The sequence below is a fragment of the Phaenicophaeus curvirostris genome, chromosome 1 (assembly GCF_032191515.1).
Source record: "Phaenicophaeus curvirostris isolate KB17595 chromosome 1, BPBGC_Pcur_1.0, whole genome shotgun sequence".
Lineage (NCBI taxonomy): Eukaryota > Metazoa > Chordata > Aves > Cuculiformes > Cuculidae > Phaenicophaeus > Phaenicophaeus curvirostris.
The window spans coordinates 99,085,741-99,109,102 of NC_091392.1; the positions used below are offsets into that span (position 1 = coordinate 99,085,741).

General features: G+C 47.7%; 1 protein-coding gene across 2 annotated transcripts in view; it reads left to right on the plus strand.

Annotated features, from left to right (window-relative positions):
* IGSF3 (immunoglobulin superfamily member 3) overlaps positions 1–23,362 on the plus strand; it is a 100,178-nt gene that overhangs the window by 22,272 nt on the left and 54,544 nt on the right. For both annotated transcript variants that reach the window (XM_069869677.1, XM_069869685.1), the window contains exon 2: positions 5,036–5,413. In XM_069869677.1, coding sequence (XP_069725778.1) covers positions 5,036–5,413 — 378 coding nt within the window. The remainder of the gene's footprint in view (positions 1–5,035; positions 5,414–23,362) is intronic.

Genomic DNA, 23,362 nt, shown 5'->3' on the forward strand with positions numbered 1-23,362 from the left:
TCATGTCTCAAAAAGCTGTAGGCAGAGAGCTATGCAACTTCAGCTTGTTTTGGGAGCCTCCCAAACCTGATGTGAGCTACCTGTTTAGTGGTCCTCTTTCAAGTACTTTTCTCACCCGCATTTTCACCCTTGTAAACTTACCATATCCACAGTATCCCTTGTCAGAGAGGTTCCCAGGTGTGCAAGGGGCAGCTGCAAGACTGCCGCACTTGTTATAAAACTGGATTTGACCAGTTTCAGTGACCACCGTTGGTTTGTAAACTAGAAGACGTGATAAAGGGTCAGTTCTTGACCATCCTCTCTATGCAAGTTTGCATGCAAGTTTGTATAGACCTTTACTATCCTTCCAAAGTAATTTTTTTCCCAGCCGAGTGTCCTTGCGTGGCTAAGTAGAAGCCATTTCTTAGCGTTTGTCAGCATTGTTGCTTTTCTCTGACACTCTCTCAGGGGTACCTATAAATCAAAAAACCAGTAGTCACAACAAAAAAAATCCAGATGCATCCTGTGTGTTTGTGCAAGGGTCAGGGAGAGAAGGGAGAGGGATCTCTCTGGAAATTTTTTCTAAAAACTGTACTCAAAAGCACGAAGTAATTGGTAAAGAAAACTTTGCATTAGTATTATCAGCTATTGACAAATACAGCTTTAGAGCTTCGAAGTGAAGGAAAACTGCTGTAAAGCTGCAGAAGTAGAAACATCCCCTCGAGCTGCGTAGTCCATTTGGTGTTCAGCACTGTCGGCCCTACACTTCTGGAAGATGTGGGAAAATATGAAGACTTTTAATTGCTTGCTAATGATTAGAGACCCAGGATAATACTCCTTCTAAGAACTCAAGTTTCTCCTTTAGATTAAAGGTCGGCTGGGAATGATTATTGACATCTAAGCTACCTTGATGCAACTTGCTGTGGTGCTTTTGGGTGTGGTGCAGGTATAACCCACGCTTTCAGAGATGGGGGAGTGTTTGTATAAGAGGTTCCTCATCATTCTTTCCCTAATTTTTATTTATTCTTTTGGTGTGTCAATGCTGTGGCAGAGTTTCTGTGTGCACAGCTATCCTTTCTTTCATTACACTCATTATTCCTTGCTATATGCCTTGAATCAACGTTCTCATATGTGATTTTGCACACCTGTTCTTCTGAAAGGGACGTGAAGGTCCACCTTCTTCCCAAAGAGTAAATGTTTGGCACTTTATGAAATGGGGGATCTTCAAAGTATTAGTCAACTGATGTTGCAGGGAGGGTGCAGATTTTGCAAAGGCAAAGTGCACTCAGAAGCCGAGCTACAGCACTTCTGGGTGAGATGCCTGGCTGGCAGAGATGCTCGATGTTACTTTCTTGCCTGTAGATTGGATGGAGAGGCATTGAAGTCCCACCTGTGATATGACAAGGGAGGCATGAATGGCCTGATCACTCTAATATCACGTTTCTCCTTTTTTCACCTGCCTGTCAGAGCTGCTTCTCATGACCTTGGCTGTGGCCTTGGAGCCTGCTAGGTGGGCTGGCATAGAGGAGGTGCAGGGACTGGGCATCTGCTGGTGCCTGGGTCCTACTCAGTCCCCTTGCTGCAGGGCCTTGAGGTGACTATCTCCTCTTTCCCCCAAGCACCTCTTGTCTCCCAGATAGGGCCTGGGAGCCAGCCGAAGCATTGAGCGCAGCCTGGCTGTTGTGCACATCCTGGCTGTTGTTTGGCCTGCTGCAGACAGTAGCCCTCATCTGTAGAGGATAAAGATCAGGGAATGCTTCCTCCTTATCATGGAGGATTTGCTGCCTTTTGGAAAAAAACAGATGCACAAACCTATCATTTCTTATTAATTTTAAAGTAGCTCTTGGCTCACTACCTCCTCCGCGTCAACCCTTGCATTGTCAGTAAATTATATTGGATTTGCAATTAAAAGCCAGCTGTGCCAGTGAAGGACCAGCCAAATGCCACCATAACTGTCTCCTGGGTGTCCTAGGGGAGGTGTGGAGCACGCAGCTCCTCCTCCAGTGAACTCTTCTCTCGCTTCAAGATGGGAAGATAAGAGTTTAAAATGGGATCTCAAGCACATTATTTTTGTTAATCAGAACATTTGCTCTCTAAGAAATGCAGTTCTTTTCTTGATGCTGTGCGTTTGTGAATATAGCCATTTCCAGAGCTTGAAAACTGCTCAACACCGTTCACCGTGCAAAAGTTAACTGTTGAGGAGACAACTTGTAGTAGTGAATGTCTGTCTCGGGCAGATTGTTTTTTCCTCCTTCCCGTTTTCAGTTAAAAAGATTTATTGGAGAAATATCTCTGCTTCTGCTGTGTGAGGTTTTTTTTAAGTGTTAAAAAGTCTTTGTGCCCATCTGTGCTGGAGCAGGAGTTTGTGGCAGGGTCGGGGGATGAGCACTGTGGATGTGCCACTCCCTCACCCTCTGGAGATCCACCCCATTCAACCAACTTGATGAGCCTTTGTGTCTCACTTCTCAGAGTCTGAACAGCAACTTGTTGCAAAACCTTGACTGTTTTGTGTTCCTTCTGTGCTGGAGCTGGGCAGGGCTTTTCTGCTCTGGCTTCTTCTGTCCCTCAGCTGCATGGGCTCCTAGAGCTGGAATGGGAATCAAGGACCTCTTTGACTCTTACCCTTTTCACTTTTGGCTGGATCATGAAGGCACAGCAATCCAGTGCAAGACGGAATATGAGAGGAGAAGCATAGAAAGTGGCTCTCTTCTGAATTTGGAGTAGGCCTCCAGGTTGGAGGGTTATAAGCAAGGTCCCAGAAACCACTGGCAGGGGAAGAAGGAAGCCCACATTAGTGTTGGCTATGAGGGCAGTGAGATTTGACCTCTACCAAAAGGCTGCGCACATCAGATCTGCAGTGTGGATCCCCAGGGTCGTGATCTTGCCAATGAGCTTTGGAATGGCCAGGTCTCTGATAACGTGATGTTTTTCACCTGGTTAGCTGTGAAAACTCTTCAGAGAGTTCCTACATAAAACCAACACTGCATTAAAAGCCTGCGAAAGAGGGTTGTGTGTTCAGGTGAGAAATACCTGAATGAGCATTGTGTGTGCAACTTTTAATTCCTACTGCTGCGTGTTTGTCCAGTGGTGCAGTTTTAGTTAAGTCATTGCATTCAGGGTATCTGTGTGCTGTAGCAAGGCTACATGTGCATACAAAAGTTGTATTGTGGCCTATCTTTAGGTGTGCAATAAAGATCTTGCCCTTCCTGCTGCTTTTAAAAACAGTTCACTTGAAAGGCTGTAGTATTTGCTTTGTCCTTTGGCCTTTATGGGGTGAGAGAAGAGCTGTCTGCACCTTAGATGCGTTAGTTGTCTCTAGCGGTGTCGTTCCCCAGGATGAAGAGATTGGTACAGCAAACAGTGGGGGAGTGTTTGCCTCTGTTGTTCCTCTCCCTATTCTTTTTGAACATGCTAGCTTTTCCTGTCCACCCCTTAAATCACATTGTTTCATAAAGAGTAAAAAGAAGCGTAATTTGGAGCAGCAGCAAGCTGAGCCCAAGTTAATAGTTTGAATTGCTCTCCATCTGTTCAGCTGCATGGCCTGATGGATGTGCTGAACCCATTTTTCACAATTTGTCTTAAGCTGGTAAGAACCGTCTCTCCTGGCTCCAGTCCAGGCTGGCTGTGGAGGCAAACTTTGTATCTGGACATCCATGTCCAGAGGCGAGGATTGAGTCAGTAATCCCCAGATGCCAGGCTGCGTCTTCCACCTGCAGGTTGCTAGTTTTTGAAACATTAAATTCTTCTCTGGACTTGAACGTTGTTGTTGAAAATTAGAGAGGTGGGTGGAAAACCCCAACCTGCAGATGCACGCAGAGGATGAAATTTTTGCAAACGTGATTATGCAGGACCAGCTTTAAATCGGCTTATTGCTGTTCCATGATGGCAAGCGAGCAGTCACAGAAGCCAGGGTGATTGGCCTCGCCATGTGCGCATGCTGCTGGTAACTCAATAACCGATGAACACCCACCGTGGTCTCAAGCCTTTGATGTAGCAACAAACAAGACAGATTGCTGTAATTTATCTGGCCCCTGGAGGGCTGTGCTGGTAATGTGCCATGAGCCCAAGGGCCAGTCATCCATAATCTGTGTAAAAATACAGCAGATCGCAGTCGCCGTGCTGTGGGATTGTCTTTGTTCCGTGCTGCAAGAGTTTGCATGTGTACAATGCACAGTACTAGGTCTCGATTTCCAGCAGCCAGGGGCGGTAAGTCTTAGTATAATATGCCCACTCCCTCCATTAACTTTGATTGTTTTTATTATATACTAAATATACTCCTTTCAAATAGACTTGGGAAGGCGGTTCTGGAAACATGGTATTTTCCCGTATGGTTTTATAAGCATAACGGAGAGATTGGAGATGGCACGTTAGGTTTGGGGGAGAAAGAATGTGGTTTTATACCAGCCGAAGCCTCCAGTGGATTTGCTGGTGGAGGATGAGTGCTCATGTCATTGCTGTTGGGTGGCATGGAAACCCAAGGACAGGGAGCATAGCCGCCTGGCTTGCGCATGGGCCTCTCTCCTGGTGGGAGATGCTCCTGGTTGGGCTGTGCCAGAAAGAGGGAGTCACTGCTGAACTGTGGAGCCCCACCGGTGGCACATGGCACTGTGGTGCTGCAGAGCAACCACATGCCACTTTCTACTGCCCTCTGGAAGAAACGCTTACCTGGGATGACAGGATGATGGGACTGGAAAACAAAAGTAGTACTAAAAAACAAAGTCCTGTCAGCTTGAGCTTTTGATTTTTTTTCCATCTGACGCACTACCTTTTTGTGATTGGATTTTTATTGCTGCCAAAGAAAGGGTTTATGTTTTCTTAACACCACTTTTTTTTCACCGGGCTTTTTAAAGCATGCTTCACTTGTGTCAGCAAGAAAGCTGCAATGTGGCTGGAGGTGTGCTGTGCCATAGCCCAGCGTGCCAGTTGTAAAATGGATTGTGATGGGTTGCTTTGCCACGAGTGGCCGTGGAAGGAGTAGGACTGGTATATCTGGGGGGCGAGGGGAGATGTGTGGGCTGCCTGCCGAGAAGTAACCTAGGCTCCTCTCTTCCCACAGGCATGGCCTTGGCCCAGCGGCAAGTGGCGGTGCAGGAAGGGCCCCTCTACCGAACAGAAGGCTCCCACATCACACTGTGGTGCAAGGTGAGCGGCTACCAGGGCCCGGCAGAGCAGAACTTCCAGTGGTCCATCTACCTGCCTTCGGCTCCTGAGCGGGAGGTGCAGATCGTGAGCACCGTCGACCCCTCCTTTCCTTACGCCATCTACACCCAGCGCGTGCGCAGCCGGGGGATCTACGTGGAGCGAGTGCAGGGAGACGCTGTCCTGCTGCACATCACCGACCTGCAGGACCGAGATGCTGGGGAGTATGAGTGCCACACGCCCAACACCGACGAGAGGTACTTTGGGAGCTACAGTGCCAAGATGAACCTTGTGGGTAAGCTGTCCTGCTAACGGCATGGCTGGGGCAATGGGGAATCTCCCAGCTGGTGTGCAGCAGAAACCCATGAACCTGCCACATATGATGTAGTCCACATAAGCCATCAGAAAAATACACCAGTGAGGAGAACAGGAGCAGAGAGCAAGTAGTGCAGTGATGTAAATTGCAGGAAATCACAGTATAGCAGTGTAGGAGAAATCAGGCATTCTCCAGTAATAAGACCTTTATAAAGAAGAGAAACCAGGCAGCATACCTGAAGAGAGGAACATGTGAAGCAGTGGCTGATAGCAAGAGAGACATGGCACTGATTTACACAGAGAGAGGGTAAGGAGGCTGCTCCAGATGGCACAAGCTGCAGAGGAGAGAGCTATGTGCCAAAGGTGGCAAAACAGCGGAGTGCAGAAGAGAGGAGCAATAACAAGCAGCGTGTAGAGGGAACAGGAGAGACAGTAGTCTTCAGACTCTTACAGAGGACTTGAAACCAGCACACTTTCAAATTGAGCTGTCTGTAGGTGAATGTGGGGGAGTTGGTTTGTTGGTTGTTTTTTTCTGTCTGTGTTAGAAAAATTGAAAACAGGTTCTTTATAACCTGGAGTATTTCCACAGCACCTCTCTGACTAGCTAATTTGTTTTTTTCAAGCTTCAACTCACCTTTCTGTATCTCAAGATGGGATTAGATTTGAAGTCTCTAGCATGGCTAAGAGTGATCAAATAGCTTCCATCAAACCCTTTGGATGAAGGACTCCTAGGAGAGCTCTTCTGCAGCAGTTGCAGTGCTCTAGCACATTTAAGCCCACAGACAGCAGGTTTACTTTCTTGGTAAGCCTGCAGGTCTCCGGTTTGGAAACCACTTATGCATTATTGAGGCATGCTAGCTGGTCAGGGTGTTGCCAGTCAGGCTGTGTTGATGCAGGAAACTGTGAGCGGGAAGTGTGAATTTAAATCACAATAGCCCTTCTTTGGGCTGTGTTCCTTGCCTCCCACTTGTGTGCACCTTGGCTCCTTCTCCTTGGAGGTGCCAGCCCAGTCAGTCTCCCAGGTGAAGTCCCATGGCCTGCATTTAGGCACTTATTTAGTTGCCTGCGATGTCCATGAGCAGTTGGGAGGTAGATGGTAGTTGGGAGGTAGATGCCTGTTTTCTGGATTGTTCTGTGTTGTTTGTTTTGGGGTTTTTTTGTTGGAGTTCTGTGATTTCCTTCAGGTGTTCAGATTTGCTGTTCTCTCTTTAGTTTAAACAAGTCTGAGTCAGCACTGCCGGGGTAAAGTCACTTCAGGGAGTGAAACCTATTGAAAACCAACACCCAGTGAAAAAGAAGTGCCTGGGGGCAGGGTAGGGTTGTGGCAGTTGGGGTTTGCAGCCGGCTTCCTCTGCCAGGGAGCTGCACCCCTTGGAAACCAGCCGGTGAGCTTGGGTCCTTACAGAAGAGCCATTAAAGCAAGTGAGAGTATCTGTGTTAGTCCCTGGTGTGGAGTGAGTGAGTGTAGTGGACTCCTCCGAATTCTGGACAATGGGAGCTCCTCTGCTGCTCCCCCCAGGGGCTAGGGGGCCAGTGCCCTCCAGGTTTTAACTGTAGCTCTGTACCTTCTTTGATGGCCAACCCAGTTCTTGCTGGGTAGAGATGCTTTTGCTCTGTCCTACCCTTACAACTGGCACAATGCACGTAGGATTTGGGACTCTGTAGATGCTCATGAATAGTGCTTCGAGGACATTGGCAGCGGGGATGCTCAAGAAAGTTGATCTAAAGTAATTTTTAATGGATTAGTTTAATCACATTATGCCCCTTTGTGGATGGTTGTGCTTAGAATTCGGGCCCTAGTTTGATTTAGCTGAATTCATTTCCAAAAATTCACTTCAGAAATTAATTAGGGCCATTTGCATTTTGAATGTGTGTATCTACATAGGTGTTTTGTGTTATTTATCCAAACTCTGACAGAAACTGAATTTCCCAGAGTTCCTTCTGTGACGATCTGTAGACAACAAGTCTTTATGGAAGGCCTCCCCTGTCTCCCATTCATGTGATCTGGTGCTGACTTCAGCCCCATCAGACCCTGAAGTCTTGTTGGGTAGATGGGCTCCTCTCTACAGTTTGTGAGTCTTCAGGCTGGCTTTGTTGCTGCAGACAATATGCAAGAGGTACACGAGAGCTAAACGAGAGTTATTGTTCTCATTTTCTCAAAAACAGAACCAATCTTTTTTTTTTTTCTCTAATCCAGTTATGAATTTTTAATTGACTCATTAGATTGAGTGGCTCTTCTTTGGCAGCAGCAAAGCCTGGAGGGAGACAAGTTTGTTAGCATCTTTATTCTCTCTGTTTATGTGTGAAATGGATGGGTTTGGAGCAGTGTTTACTTTAGACTTGCTGCTTTGGGAGCTTTGAGTAGTTGTGTCCTGTGATTTGAGGGAAGAGCTAAAGGAAGCATTTTTCCCTTTTCACCCTGGACAAACAGCCCTGTGATGGGAGAGCTGGGAGTTTTGCACATGGGGCTGCTGTGGTTCAGGGGCCTGCTGCAATGGGAAAGTGTGTATCAAAGCTTAATGCTTTTCACCAGTCTTCACTTCATTTGCTTCAAAAATAAGTTTATCTTTCTGTATCTTGTTGTCCTTCTCGTCTCCTCCTGAGCTGCATTGTTGGGAAGAAGGAGTTGCACCTGGGCTGCAAGATGTGTTAAGAGGAGGAATTTGGGACATCTCAGACTGACTTGCAGGTGCTGAGGGAGGCAGCAAAAGTAAAGAATGAGCGTAGCTCTTCAGGATGTTGTGGAACTACGGCCTTGTGGTTGACTTATGAGAAGAGAGTAGCTCACGTACAAAGTCTGCAACTCCATTGTTTGCCTTCAGAGTTCAGTTCCCCAAGACGAACATGAAATTGCTGAGGCTAGTTCATGCTTCTTTACTTAGGATGGAGGGAAACAATTTTTAGATCACAAGCAGCCTCCCACTGCCTAAGGTAGGTGTTGAGGCAATATCTGTGGTCAGAGAGAGAAATCTGGAGAACGACCAGATGTTGTGGGATGCTCCTTTGCATTTTGCACAACTTAAGAATAGCAAGGAATTTGCAAGTGAAGGAAAGTAGCATCCCGTTAACGTAGTGTCACCACTGGCAGGACAGCAGTGTTTTCCAGATTGTCATTGAAATTATCCCTTGTTTTAATAACTTTTGAAATATGGGCAGAAGATGAGGTTTCTCTGCAGTAATTCAGATGGTGAAGCTGCAAGGGAGCCATGCAGTCCAAGATGCTGGTTTGTGCTACTCAATGATGGGTAAATAAATTTGTGTTTTGATGTGGGGTAGAAGTGAGCATATGACAGTTACTTCAGTGTGTAAGTCACTGCAAATTTGTACTCTGCTATACTTCTGCAAAAAGTTGTTTGTGTGCGTGTACCCTTACTTGGATAACAGCAAAGAGGCCCAGGTCTAACCTCTTCAGAAGCTTCACACTTTTATCTCAGTGGGTTTTTATCTTTGCTCCCAAAAACGTTGAGCTTTTTTCAGACTAAGTGATTTGAGGGAAGAAATCAAGCTTTGAGGCTTTTCTTAAACAGATAGTGACAGAGCAGGAGAAAGGGTTTCAAAGCACTTGAGGAGGTGGCAGCTTTTGTACTCTTTATTTTGGGGGAAGCAGCTGTACAGCATCAATCCTAAACAAGATAAAGTAAAAAAATGAAAGGGATTTGGATGGTGGGAAAGACCACAACCTCCACGGTACCACAGAGTGGGAAGGAGCAGTTTCAGTGCAGACTTCAGAAGCAAGCAGCACTCAGACACAGCTGTCTTGATGGCAGGCAGGAGCTGCTTTGGAGCTGGTAGTGCCTGCAGGGACAGTCATTGGTATCTCCTTCCTACCAGGCTTAGCTGAAAGAGGGTCAGAAAGGATTAACAGGAACTAGGTGCTATTCAGTGGCTGCCGTGTCTGTCCTCTCAGCCTGGCCACACTTCTCTTTGCTATTTTCCAGTGGTCTCACCCTGCCCAGGTAGGCTGGTGCCTTGGTCTCTGCCCTGTTCCCTTGGGTCCTCCCTGGGTGTGACAGCTCCCAGGGGCTGGGTGTGGGTTTTTTGGCTGGCAAGCCCGTCGTGGTAAGTTTCAGCATCGTGCCAGGCTTGGGAATGGTGATGGGCAAGGGCACTAGTGGGATGAAGAGTCAGCTGCCTCTCTACCTGAGGTCAGTGCTGGCTGTGACTGTGCTTGTTGAGGTCTCGTCTCCAAATTCTGAGCTACCGGAGTCACTTGCAGCTCGTTGCAGACCAGAACTCAGTCCGTGGATGCTTTGACCATACCTTTAAGAGCATGTCTTGTAGGAGTCGTCTGTGCCTCTGAGCTGTGGCATTTAACTATGTGGCCAGCTGCAAGCCCATGACTGGGATGGGAAGGCTAGCTGCAGGGTATCTGGGAGGCTTTGGTGGCATGAGAGAAGGAAGACTGATGTAGGCCGGATGCTCAGCACTGGAAGTGAAAGAGCTGCATGTGTCTCAGACAAGTATTCAAGAGAAGAAAGCAAGTCTCTTTTGTTGAACTTGCAACCAAAAATCTGCACAATCCCTCTGTGGAGAGCTAAAGGGCATATAGCAGGCAAAAAAGAAAATAAAAATGGACTTTTATTACCTCATGCCAGCTGCTGCTGCTTGTTGCCAACAGTTTCCCCTCTTTTTCCTCAAGTGCTGCTATACGTGATGTGTCTGTGCATGAAGCAGAGGGAGAAAATCATGTCACAGGTTTGCTGTGTTTGGGCGAGCACAGTCTGCTTCTGGGAACCCGAGGGGACTCAGGGCTAGAGCCCTGCTTATGTGGGGTATGTGGACCTTGGTGGCTCCCAGTTTATTCCAGTCATCAGCTGGGTTGAAGGTGGCTTTGCTTGAGGAAGATGTCAAAGAGAGAGGTGGTAGTCTTGCTAACAAGGATCTCCTGGTTTTCATACAAGTCTTTGGGGCTTTTCTTTCTATGCTATCATAGAATCACCAGGTTGGAAAAGACCCACTGGATCATCGAGTCCAACCATTCCTATCAATCACTAAACCATGCCCCTCAGCGCCTCATCCACCCTTAAACACCTCCAGGGAAGGTGACTTTCTTTTTCTCCTGAAACAGGGGAAACTGCTTGTCGCTGTACAAGAGCAAGCATCTTGTATCCTGAGGAAGCCAGGCTTTTTTGCAGATGAGCAACAACAGGCAAAAATCAAACAAGAGCAGTTAAGACTGCCTTGAGAGGTTGCACGGACACAGTCTCTGGAGGGTTTCAAGGCCCAAAAGTATCAAGCCCTTGAACAGCATGGTCTGACCTTATAGCTGCCCCTGCTTGACCCTGTATTCACACTACAGACCTCCCTGAGGTCCCTTCCCCCTTGAATTGTCCTGTGATCCTGTGATGAACCACTTGGCTGCTGTGCAGTAGAAACCACTATTAGGCAGCAGTTTGGAAGGAGAGTGTATAAGGAAAGGTGTAAAATGGTTTATAATGGCGTTGTCAGTGCTAAATAATGCCATAACATTGGTGATCTCAACCAGGTGAGAACAGCAAGGACTTATTGTACATTCCCAAATTCTTTTTTCTAGCATTTTTTTTTTGTATTTCATGTGTTTCTTATTCCTTTAGAGATGTTGCAGGAGTTTGTTTCTATTGCTCTCTTCTGATGTACAAAAGTAGAATTTGGAAATCCTGAGCTCAGGTGTCCTAAGTTCTCTGAGGTCATCTTGGTGGCTTTGCTACCTCCATGAGGCATGTGCATTTTTGTTTGGCAAGGCTGTCAGTTAACCAAAGTGAGTTCTAGGACTGGTGTTGTTAAAATTCCGACTTTGTGAATTATATTAATCTTTGCCTGTTTGGGCTGTGCTTGTTGCAGTAATTAACTCCCCAGAGGAGTAAAATGTCCTTCACTTTCAAATTCCCCTTTAGATGACATCTGAAAAAAAAAAAAATCAAATACCTTCTCCTAGGTGGTCCTTTGCAATAAGACACAGTATATTTTGTTCTTGCTGTCATCCTTTACACACCTAAATGTCTCTGTAGTAGCCTTGAAAAAATATTTGACCCATACTGCTCTGCTTTTTTTCTGTTCCTGCTATGGATGGAAAGGGAGTGTTTGTCTGTTAATGGAGGAGGGTTGAGGAGGGGTAAACGTATTTACCTCTGGCAGTTCCTATGGAGAGAGAATTGCACCAGCAGACCAGAGTACCTGGTTTCTGGTGCTGTGGAGCAGTGCGGGGCTGCAGGCACTGGGGCCTGTCATGCTGCTGACTCGCTGCTTGTCCCTGGGTACAGCGCTTTCTGTCTCCCTCACCATTTTCCAGCTGGTAAAATTAGGGATAATAGCATACAAGCCTTTCACAAAGTCTAAGCTAAATAATTGTGAAGTGCTTTGAGCTCCTTAGATAGCGGGAGTTAGAAACAAAAGCTTATATTTCAGCTCTGCCTGGTAATGATGCTGAATAGGATTCATCTCCCATCCTGCTTAGTCATTTCTGATGTCTTGAAAGTATAGCTGCTTAAGCTCACCCAATTTTGCTGTTGCAGAAGCTGTAAGACCAACAGGCACCGCTAGAGTGAGGGGCAGGTGCGTGGGAGCCCGGTGCAGGCAGCCCTACGGCCAGTGGCTTTGGGAAGGGCAGGAGGGGCAGCTTCCTTACAGCCTGCTGTGGCTTGGGGGTCTATGTTGTGAAACCAGTCTGTAAGCTCTGTGCTCCTTCTAGATTTAGAACTCCTGCTTGTAAGAGGAAGGCACTAAGACCCCTTATGGGGAGCAGCTGAGACACCTGGAGTTGTTTCGTCTGGAGAAGAGGAGGCCAAGGGGAGACCTTATCATCCTCTAAAACTACCTGAAAGGAGGTTGTAGAAAGTTGGGTGTTGGTCTCTTCTCCCAAGTAACTTGCAATAGGACAAGAGGAAACAGACTCAAGTTGTGGAAGGGGAGGTTTAGATCATATATTAGAAAAAAATTCTTTACTGAGAGAGTCGTGAAGCATTGGTAGAGGCTGCCCAGGGAAATGGTACAGTCTCCTTCCCTGTAACTGTTCAAAAAACAAGTAGACGTTGCACTTTGGGACATGGTTTAGTAAATGTGGTGGTGTTGGGCTGACAGTTGGACTTGATGATCTTAGAGGTCTTCTCCAACCTTTGTGATTTTGTGATTTCTATGATTCTAAATTTCCAGTCTCTTTTTTTTTTCCCTACTTTTAAAAATGTTGGCTTTGGTCATACACAGTCTGGCAATAAATTGCATGGGCTGATTCTTCCTTGTGCTTTTTAAAACACTACTTTTGTAGATACCATTCAGGTTATATCTGGAAGCTTGGAACAGAAATCTTGTACGTATCCTCTCATTGCTAGGCAAGGTTCACTCATTATTTTGTGTATCTTTATATTGTCTCCTGTTGTTATATTTTCCTGCTAGACAGTTCCAATTACTCCTGTTTTGTTGCAGGATGCCATCCCCTATTCTTTCCCATTGGAATTGTTTGCCTGGTTTTTACTTTTTTATTGTTGTATTACATGACATCCCTTCTCCATCTCTATCTGTACAGGAGAAATGGAACCAATTCAGGCAGACCATACCAGAGAAAATGGATAATACGTTGTATCTGTTCTGTCCCGTCTTAGCTTTTCGTGTTTTTCTTCCCTCATCTTCCTGTCCTGTCCCTCAAAACTGCAGGCAACTTGGTGTCATGACATGCTTTACAGAGGGGACCTTGGTTGTGGAACTACCTCTTCATTTTTTTTCCCGTATCTACTTACCCATTTCTCAAAAAGCTGGCATTAGACACATTTGAGGCACATCACTGTATTCCATATGTTTTTTCCTACGTCGTCCCTTTTGAGGTAGAGGTACATTTTTTATTTTAACTAGCGTGTGGAGAAGTCTTACAGTAACAATATGCATCCTTTTTTTTATGCGTCTCTCTGCACTTGTACCTGTGCCTTGTAAGAAAAAAAAATGTATTCTAAAATGCATTTCTAAGAATGGAAATGAATACAGCCTCAGGCAATTGCACAGCCCTCTGCTTGCAAATTAAGGCTGGTCTTAAAATGAACCCTCTCACTTCCAGACTTTCTGTGTCTCTTACTTGTCAGGAAGGGAGGTGCAGAAGCCCAAATGCTGACTTGCCTTCAGACTGTAAAGAGCCACAGTGTTTTGCTTGGGTAGGTTTCTTTGCAATGCTGAGCCTGAATAGTAAAATCAGACCAGTCAGTTAAAATGATCTTTGAACGCTAAAGCAGTCTTTCCTGCAAACACTCTTTTCTGAAGGCTCAGAGTCTTGCGCTTGTCTTCTCTCTCACTGGCTCCAGCCATGTGTGGCATTCAGGTTGATGAGCCTGCAGTGCTTGCTGTTCCCCTGAGCCCATTGCCTCTTTGCTCTCAGTGAGGCCAGATGCTGTGAGGCTTAGGGTCCTCTGCTGCCCTGAAAGGAGTTACTGCAAAAGTGACACCCTGCTCAGCCCACACACACGTTTGCTGGTCCTGCTGGCTCATCTCGCATATGATTTGCCAGTTCCTGGTGAAATGAGGTATCTGGTAGTCCTAAATGTCTTGTTTATTCATAGGATGCCTCTCTGTCTGTCCCTCTGGCAAAAGCTGTGGTGGTGTAGGCTGTTTGTGTAGATTGCCGTAATGTCTGGGTGTTAAGTTCTGATAGGAGGAAAAGGTTTTCGAGTAGGATAGGAAAATCTTTAGCCAGAGAACCTGGTGTATTTGAAAGGCAGCTCTACCACAGGTGGATTACTTGGGACCCTGGATTCAAATCTTAGGCCATCCTTGCTTTCCAAGAAAGCAAGAAAGCATCCTTGCTTTTCCAAGAAAGAACTTGGCATGCGAGGGAGCTCTTTCAGGTTGGGCTCTGCTTGCTAATCATGGGAAGTAGAAGGTTATCTGGTGTAAGAAATAGTCTGGTGCCACTTCCCATCCTGAATTTAACATTTCCTCCCTGTGTACTCTGGGCAGCCCTCAACATCTGTTTTTTTTCACCCCTAATGATTCCTTTTTCACTATGTGCACAACCGAGAGAAGCTCCAGAGGATGGAAAAAAAAAAATAAGAGCACAAAAGGGAGAGCTAGAAGGAGTCAGTCTGGGTCAGGTGAACAGGTGGTGGAGCCAGCAGGCTGTAAAGGGGGAGGGCAGAAGTTGGTACCTGCCTCCTACCTCCTGTGCAGAGCTTTCCAAGTGCTGCCTCCAGCCATATTGACCACTTCAGTGGTAGGTGGCTGAGGGACAACCATCTTTTTTGCCTGTGCCTCCCTGCTTGTGATGGGTACCGGCACCGCTGAGCAGTCAGCACAGCCTGGTGATTCCCTGGCATGGGAACGTGCTCCTAGACTTGTCGGCAGAGCCTGTTGGCATCTCAGGCAGCTTTGCCAGAACACCGGGTGGTGCAGGAGAAGCACAAAGTGTGCAGGTTTCTCTGCTTCTGTGCCTCCAAACAGTCTCTCAGCATTAAATGGGGAAAGCTGTAACTGTGAGCGCAGCTGGTAACATATGGCACCCGTCCCCTGCTTTAGCAATTGCTCAGTGAACTCTGAAAGTGGAATACGGTCCCCGTGGCTCAAGCCAGCTGCAGTGCTGAGAAATCCTGTGATGGAGCAGCCAGTTATTCGATTACCAGCAAAAATTTCACATTCCATGTTGCCTATTTTTCCCGCTGCCTCCCTGGGGAGGTTTTTTACTATGCTTACTCCTTCCTCCCACTCCTCTTTTTTTCTTTTTAATTTGTTTCCCCTGGAGGCTCGCTTTATTTGTTCTCTAGTTCCAGCCTCTTAGACTTGGTTGCTCTGCATTTCTGTCGGTCTGCTGCCCTGAGAAGCAGAGGCAGCTGTTTCTGCTGTTGATGCCAATGCTTTTCTCTGAGTTGTCTTGGAGAATGAGTAGGTCTGGTGGCAAATGATCAAGTCCTGTGTAGCAGAGGGGAAGCACTGTGCCCAGTGCTGAGCCAGTCTACTTCTGTGACACAAAGCTGCATGCTGGTTGTGGTGTGGATGTATGTCTTTTTGTTGAAGAAGTGCAAAGTAAACAAAATAAAGTCAAACTGGGTACCAGTGCTCAGGCAAAACACAGCAGCAACAAACCCAAAGCCCCTAGCAGCGTTACCAATCATACGTCAGATCCTTTACGTCCTATCAGATAGAATGGCACAGAAGTTGAAGGGCTCCTGCTTCCATCCAGACACCTCAGAAACATAAATGGGTCCCTCTCTGGTTTGGGTTCCTTACCTGCTAATTTAGAGTTGTTACTGTTGAGCACCCTGGGGGGCACATTTCTTCTGGTTTAAGGAATCATTGGGTCCCTGCCCTGCTTCTGCAACCTGATGAGGGGGTGAGAAGGGGAGGGCAACACTTCGATGTTCCAGAGGAAGCCTCTGCATACCAAGGCTGCCTGCCTCTTCCTCCAGCCTGAAGGCCTGGCAGGACTGTCCTTTCCCACTCCTCTGTCTCCTGCTGGGTGATGCAGGGTCCCATGCTACTCAGCTCTGCAGCACAAGTGTTTAGCTTCATGTGCTGAGAAAGAAGCTCGACCTGCACTGGGTTGGAGCTGCCCCTCGGTGGGGGGAAGTTGGGTGGAGATATTTTCCATCTTGATTCTATGGCTGTCCTATCAGTTTAGCCCTATAACAGTTTTACAATCTTTATCTGATATAGGTTTAAGAGGATTTCCCTGGGCGCAGTGGGATTATTATAAGTCAGAGAGCAGTCTCCAGCTGATATTCTTTCAGCAAGTATTTATTTTAAGTGGGTTTAACAGTATTTAATTTTTTTTTCTTCTTTTTGCATGGGTTATAAGCAAATTGTTTACATTATCAGAGAAGTAAAGCCTGGATGAAATGAAGAAATGTATTATTGCTTTCCAGGCTGGGAGTACTGGAAGGAAAGCAGCAGCTGGAGGTGGAGAGGAAAGAAGATATAATAAAATAGTAATGTTGAGGGAAGTGTAATATTATTCCACACGGCACTGATTAGTAATACTGCCAAACAGCTGTTTATAAATAAGCGATGTAATGGGAAGGAGAGCTGCAAGGAATGTGAGTGCTGCCGACAGTGCTGGCTCATCATTTGAGGAGGAGTTGGCTTCTGTCAACCACATATCTGCCCCTTGGGTGTACCAGAGGATGTGCTAGTGCAGCCCCCAGGATGCACCTCATTGTGGGATGGTGCTCAGTTAGGTTTATGCTAACATGTTCCCCATAATTTAAGGTTTTCATGCTGCCTTCACAAAAAGAAGAGCAGTGGCAGCCTTTGGCATTGGGAAAGCTGTACCTGGAGGAGGAAAGTCTCCTTTCAAGACACATGCAGGCTGCTTCTTTATCCTCTCCCTCCCCCCAGCAGGCTTTATTGATGGCAGACGGCTCTGGGGCTGTGCACAGACATCCAGAAGTCATGCTGGCTTAGTGAGAGCTGAGAGCCGCCTTCTGGCCGCCTGTGCCCGGACAGCATCCACAGTCCTTGGAGTATTTCAGAGGATGCTAATGGGATGGGATTAGCCGCCCCACTTGCCCTTGCCATCAACAAGAGATGTTTCTAGAGAGCCTACAAAGAGGAGCAAAGCCAGAGCTAACCAGCGAACCTGAACAAAGGCGCTTTTGAATGCGGAGAAAAGCGTGATTTTACCCTCTAGCCCTACAGAGGCAAAAGGTGGGGCTGCTATTCTCCCCATTTAAAATCTTCATGAGCCTCTGCCTTAAGGGGTCATCGTTTGCTGTGTTGGTACTAATGGGATGGATGCCCTTCAGTGCTCCTGCTCAGTCCTGCTCCAGTTCCCTGATGCTGTATTTCAACATATTGCACCCTTTAGGGCTTTATTCTATACTGTGTACTAGTTAAAATGATAATTTAGGCCTCTGCAAAGAAATGTTACATGTAGAGATGCCTGCCTTGGGGAACTGTGTCATGGTGGGCAGGGTTTTCCAGACAGAGGTGCCTCTGTCGTAGGCATGATGTGCTCCAAGTGCTTAACTTTCTCAGACATTGTTGTTCTTCATTTTTAGCTGCCTGTACAAGAGAGCAGTACTGTTATAAAACCATTCCTTACTAAATGCATTTCATAACTGTAACTTATAATGCCAAACTTGCTGAGAGTGAGAAGATTTAAAGAGGCCGATTTTCTACAGCTTTCTGCTGCTGCATGGAAACAAAGGGCAGATCCCAAAGTAGTAAGTTACTTATCAGAGGGTTAATGTCAGGCTCTTGAGCCTCGCTGTCCACTAAAGAATTGCATCAGCATGTCACAGGTGACCACAGGTGCTCTCTCAGTCTGTTGTCACGTTTTGAGTGCTCTCACCTGTACTGATGCCACCTGTCCACAGACAGGACTCCTTACAAAACTGCAGGTGATGGTCGTGCATGACAGGTGGCCCACCTGGCCACTTTGCAGTGATATCCTAGGCCAGCGTGTCATCAGCGGGGGATGCTGCTTAGGCCACTCCTGCAGTACCATTGCACAGAGCTTATCTATTGAGTAAAGTTAGGAGCACTACTCATCATCCAAAAAGCTCCACTCGAGCTCTTTAGCAACTGAAGACATGGAAGTATATGAGTGTATATGGAGGAACACAGCGGTTGGTGCAAGTGGCCCTCGGGGGTAAGCATCTCTTTGCATGAGGGGCTTCTGTTGAGGTCTGGAGTGCAAGGTAAACTGAGCCGAAGGTGGAGCCCTTTGGGTGCAATGTGGTTGGGAGGAATTGAGGGGCTCCTGCCCTTGCTGGGGAAGGTTGCAGTCATCCCAGTGCTGGATTGGGGATCGCGAAGAGGGGTGAATGGGGGTGTGCAGGGCAGAGAGTGAGCAGGCTTAGGGAGACTGCAGGTGAGGGCTTTAAAAACAAGCAAAAGGTGTGCGGGAGGGAAATGAAAGCAAGCTGTAAAGTAAGGAGGGAGGAAAACAAGAACAGCACTGGGAAGCCAAAAGAAGGCGAAGGAATGTGGAAGCAGCAGGTTGGAAGGCCTTGGACAGGAAGGTTGTGTTGTGAAGAGTAGCAGGGCATGTGGGAGGGTGGTTTCGCAGAAGTGCTGGAGCAGGGAAGGCTGCCCATGAGGACGACTGCTGAATGACTGCAGCTGGGGTGGAAGGAGTGTCCTTGCTCTCTGCTGCAATGGGAGGAGGCCCCAAAGGTTCTGAGACATGAGCCTTGGCCTCCTTCTGCATGTGCCTTGGGGGCGAATCTTTTACCACCCTGTGCAGGTGTACTTAAGTGCACTTTCAGGCTCTTGACCCCAGAACAGGCTATGGGGGTTTCAGTGCTGTGATGCAGTAATTGCTTTTGTACTGCTCTTTCCTGCTCTTTCTTCCTCTCCCTTGCAATTGGGAAGTCAGAGGCAGCATCAGCACACTTTGAGGTACTCCTTTTGAAGTGATCTTGTGAGTCACAGGGGCTGGTGAGCAGCGGGGAGTGAGATGCTGGTGCTTGGCGCTCTTGGATCATTTCTGTTCCCTTGTGTCTGTGGACAAAGCAGCACATACCGCGTGCCCATCCCTGGAGACATCGGGCTTTTCAGATCTCATCTGTTTCAAGAACTCCTTGCCAAGGGTCTGATGTCGATGGAGGGAAGGGAAGAGGAGGAACTGGGACAGCAGAGGCATGCTGAGCTGAGCAGCAGCACAGTGGTTTCCAGTAGCATCCATGGGGTCAGGCTTAGCCAGAACCTGCTGCCGTAGGTAAGCACAGTGCCAGCTCAGGTTGCTGCATGGGTGCTGAATTGCCCCATGGGAGCGATGCAATGAGTTTCTGCAAGCAGCCCTGTCACAGACCATCAGTACAGGAAGATGAACTTTGTCATCTCCTGTGGTATGTTCAGGCTACAGGATACTCCAGTCAGGCTAAGTCTAGCTGGATAACTGTGTACAGTTTGCACTAATAAGATGCTTTAGATGACATGTGTGCCTCAGGAGCCACCCCAGAACCTTTTGCTCTTTACACCCCTTCCCAAAAGGCTAGAAGGTGCTTTCCATCACTGCTAAAGCGTAATGGTTTCAAGCCAGCCACCACAGTCCTAGTCCTATTACTTGTCAGCTGAGCTGATTCCCAAAGGACCAGATGTCCTATCTCTTATTATCTGCTGGTTGAAGATGTCAAGACTGAAATGTAGATCCTCATGTTGACTGCCAGGACACAGTGCTGCTGCTGAGCATTTGGGGCTGCTGTCTGGAGGAGCACGCCAGCCAGTCTACCAGTAAAACCCCTGTATGCCATCTGGAGCAGAGCCTGATTAAGCTTATGAAACCTGACAAGATCACAGCCCAAGGTGGTATTGCTGGAGGCTGCTTGACTGGGAACCACGTTCCTGCTGTAGCAGCACCAGCATTAGGGATGTGTCACTTAAAGCCTGTCATGACACACATCTCTAGCTGTTAAGTTAGGAGCACATGAAAGTCTCTTGTAGTTGTTTGCCTGCCAATAGTGTGCAGGGAGGGTCCCCTTCCAAAAGAGGCACTGGCTGCCTCTGCCTGCAAATGACGAGCAGCCTCTCATTTTGCACTGTGTGATGCCTTGTCTCAGCTTTGAACAGGTGATCACCTGAACAAGCCAACAGTGGCCAGACTCAACTCCTCCACCTCTGCAGGTGCAATGACCTTTCCACCTTGGCTGGTCTGTTATGTGTGTCCACTCAAATTATTGGGCTTTGCAACCTGCAAAGGACATTCCCTTAGTCCTGCTGTTCCTTTGTCAGAACCTGGCAATCAGTGCCCAAGGGCACAGTATGCTGACTGCTGTGGGTCTGGCAGCTGGTGGAGCAGGGGATGGTACACGGGGCCCGGTGGCCTGCTCAGTATCAGCTAAAATAAACCCTAATGCAATGCATCCCATGGTACAAGCTGGGTAGGAGCCTACCTGGCTCTCACTATCTCTGCTGTAATAGCTATTGCAGGGATCTTCCTGCTGCTCGTTGTGGATCTGCATAAAACCAGAGGCTTGTATTTCCTCGTAATCAGTATTTCTTTTGCAGGTGCTGCCCTTGTTCCTGCTGGTCAGATTTGTGTTCGTCTAGGAGAAGCAGGCACAGCAGCTTCTTAAACAGACCAGCTCTTATGCCTTTGTTTCCTTCAGTCCCACAGGGTTAATCTCCTCCTTGGCACCTGATTATTTGCTGCTGTGGGGAATGCACATGGGTTTTCTGGATGCGTGTTTGAAATTTTCATTTTACTGGCTTTAATCCCCATCTGGGAACTGTGGCCAGGTTCCGGAGGCTGGGACTGGATTAGTTAATACCTGAGCCCCCCCGGGAACCCGCCTCTGAGCAGCTCTGTCGCCTTTGCTTCTCCCCGCACTGGGTAGCAGTGGGTAGCTCTCACGTATCTCTGAGGGAGGTAACATAGTGAATGGACCACTTCCCCCCAACAGTCATTAAGCGTTTCATGTTCCCTGCGAGTACAGTGAGCATTGGTATTACCAGCTTAGCAGCAGGCCAGCTGAGAGACAGGGATGGGGGCTCACAGAGCTGAGTGATCAGTTGAGGGATGGAGCTCCCCTTCTGCACTTGCCATAGGGTCCTCTCTTCTACCTCTGAAATATGTCAGGCATTGACACAGCTGGCACAAACATTGCTAATATCCCCATGAGCCTTCTTCCCTTCCTGCATCCTCAGCTCTTTGTCCAGAGCTTCTACAGGAAACAGTCACCAAAACTTTTCAGGCCAGTTCTTCATGTTGCTGCTGTCTCATTCTGTTAGGACTCCTGGAGATGCCCACAACTGCCTTTTCAGCATTCCTCTGCCACCCAGTGCCATCTCTGCATTGCTGCCTGCGCAGGGCTGTCACGCTGTTCCCTTCCCCTCTTCCAGTGCCCTTGCAGCTATGGGGCAAGACCATTCCTGGTGGGGCTTAGGATGTTCTCTGTCCCCATCCACATGTTACCCGTTCTCCCCACAGCCCCGTGGGAAGCAGGTTGGGGCTCCCTAGGTCCTAGCCCCCCGGTAAGTTATCCATTGTTTTTTAGGATGCTTGGTTTCCTCTCTTTTTCATTTTCCCCCCTCTGGGTGCTTTTGTCGGTGTGTAATTAGCTGGCACAGCACTGAGGCGTTGATCCCCGGAGTGCTCTCTCACTGACATTAGCAGCAGACGGTGACTAAAACAAAGAGACAGCTCAGCGCACGCCACACGCTTGCTTTGTACATCTCGTACTCCTCACTGCTGTTGGGAGCTGAAAAGGGATCGCAGATGTGGAATAAACGGGAGCGCTTTGAACAAGTGGCACCGTAATCCCTCCCTGCCCCCGCCCCTCTACCCCGCTTTTTGCAGACATTAGTTTGATTAAAATTGCATGAGCCCACACACGGGTGTATTTTGTTTTATTTATTTATTTCTTCCTGGTGAGAGACCAGTTTGAGATTCACACTGTGGGAAGGCAGCCATGGGGTGCTGGGGAATTTGGGGTGTTTTCAAAAGCTTTCCCTCTGAAAACCTTACAGCCGTCTGCTGCGGGGCTGGTTCTACTGGCGAGACCTGCTTTTCCTGCAGGACACTAAACGTGAGCAGCTTTATGGATGTGCACCGGGCAGGCAGGGGCCCCTTCCAGTACTGGTGTGGGGCAGCAGTATCTGGAAGGGTGGGGTAGGCTTGCTCTAGCAAATCCTCACCTGAGGCTTTCTAGTTTATGGAGGGCATCTCTATAGCGGAGAGTGAGCATTAACCTGCAGTTTAAAACCTAACCGAATGGGAATTAAATCAAAATCTTGATAAAACAAAAATAGATATGTTCTGTTTTCTTTTTCAGCCAGGTTTGTGCACCCACATTGGCAAGAAGTGAAGTCGTCACTACCATTTGGAGCAGCCTTCTGTCTTCTCTAGAAATGGGGAGATGGCACACAGAGTTAGGAAATGACTTTGTATTCTAGTCCCGTTCCACTCTTTGCAGACACGGTACTTTGATCAATGCTGTGGGAGTGCTGTGTCAAAACTTTTGGTGGGCATTTATGGAATGGGCTCTGCCTTACCTTACCCAAAGGCATGTGCGATTCATAATTTTTTTGGTATGTTTTCCCTTGTTTTGGAGAATGAAGATTCCTTTTTCTTCCCTTTAGGATGACTTAGTTTTAATGACGTGTTTGCAAAATACGGTATGGCTTGCCAGTGAGGGCTCTGTTATATATCAGGTGTGGCTTCTTTGTAGCTCTGCACTTTTGGCCAGGAGGAGAAGCAAAAGGGACTATCAGCTCCTGCACCTGCTTGTCCCAGAGCACTGTAAGCTGTGTGCAGGTTTAGTCTTTCTTCTAGGACATCAGCATGTGACGTGGGGTTCTGGGGTGTTGGACCAGGGGGAGCTGGCATCTAGGGCGCCAGCTGGCTGCTCTGCCCTGAGCTCCTCCAGCTCAACCGCTCTGTGGGCTGTCAGGTACAGCTTGCAAGCCCATGTGCCCTTCAGAAGTTGGAAATCTGGTAGGAGCTGTGCCTTGCCAGCAGGAGAATGCTTCCTATCCTCCTTTCTGACCTCAGGGGTGAAACGGTTGTTCATACTGTTTGGAGGATAGTGAGGATGCATGCAGTAAAAGTGCAAGACTATGGTGAGTGCTCTGTGCAAGGGATTCAAAACCCAGTGGGTCCCCACCTAAGGCAAGAGGAGTCCTCTACACCCCTTCTGTCAGCTGGTGTGCTTTGCAACCATTGCCTGGTGTACTGGCAGTAAGGGCAGCCTTTAGTGACACCCCTGTATCTATCCCCTTTTAGGAAGTGTGGCACCTCCCTTCAGTAATGAGATGGAAACACACCCTGCGAGGGGCTGCACTGGTGCCTCCTTCAGCAGGTCTTGCTGCAGGTCACAGTTCCCTGGGTTTGATGGGAGTGCCTGGGTTTGATGAGTGTGGTTGCTTGCTTGCTTGAACCATGGACTGGAGATTTTAGACCAGCCAAAAGAGGTTAGCATAACAGAGTGGCAGGTGAGAGGGAGGCATTGAATTTCAATAAACCGGCATCTAGGGAATGAAATCTCCTCGCTTATAATTCAAGCTCCTAGCTCAGGCATCCCTCTTGCTTACCTTGGAG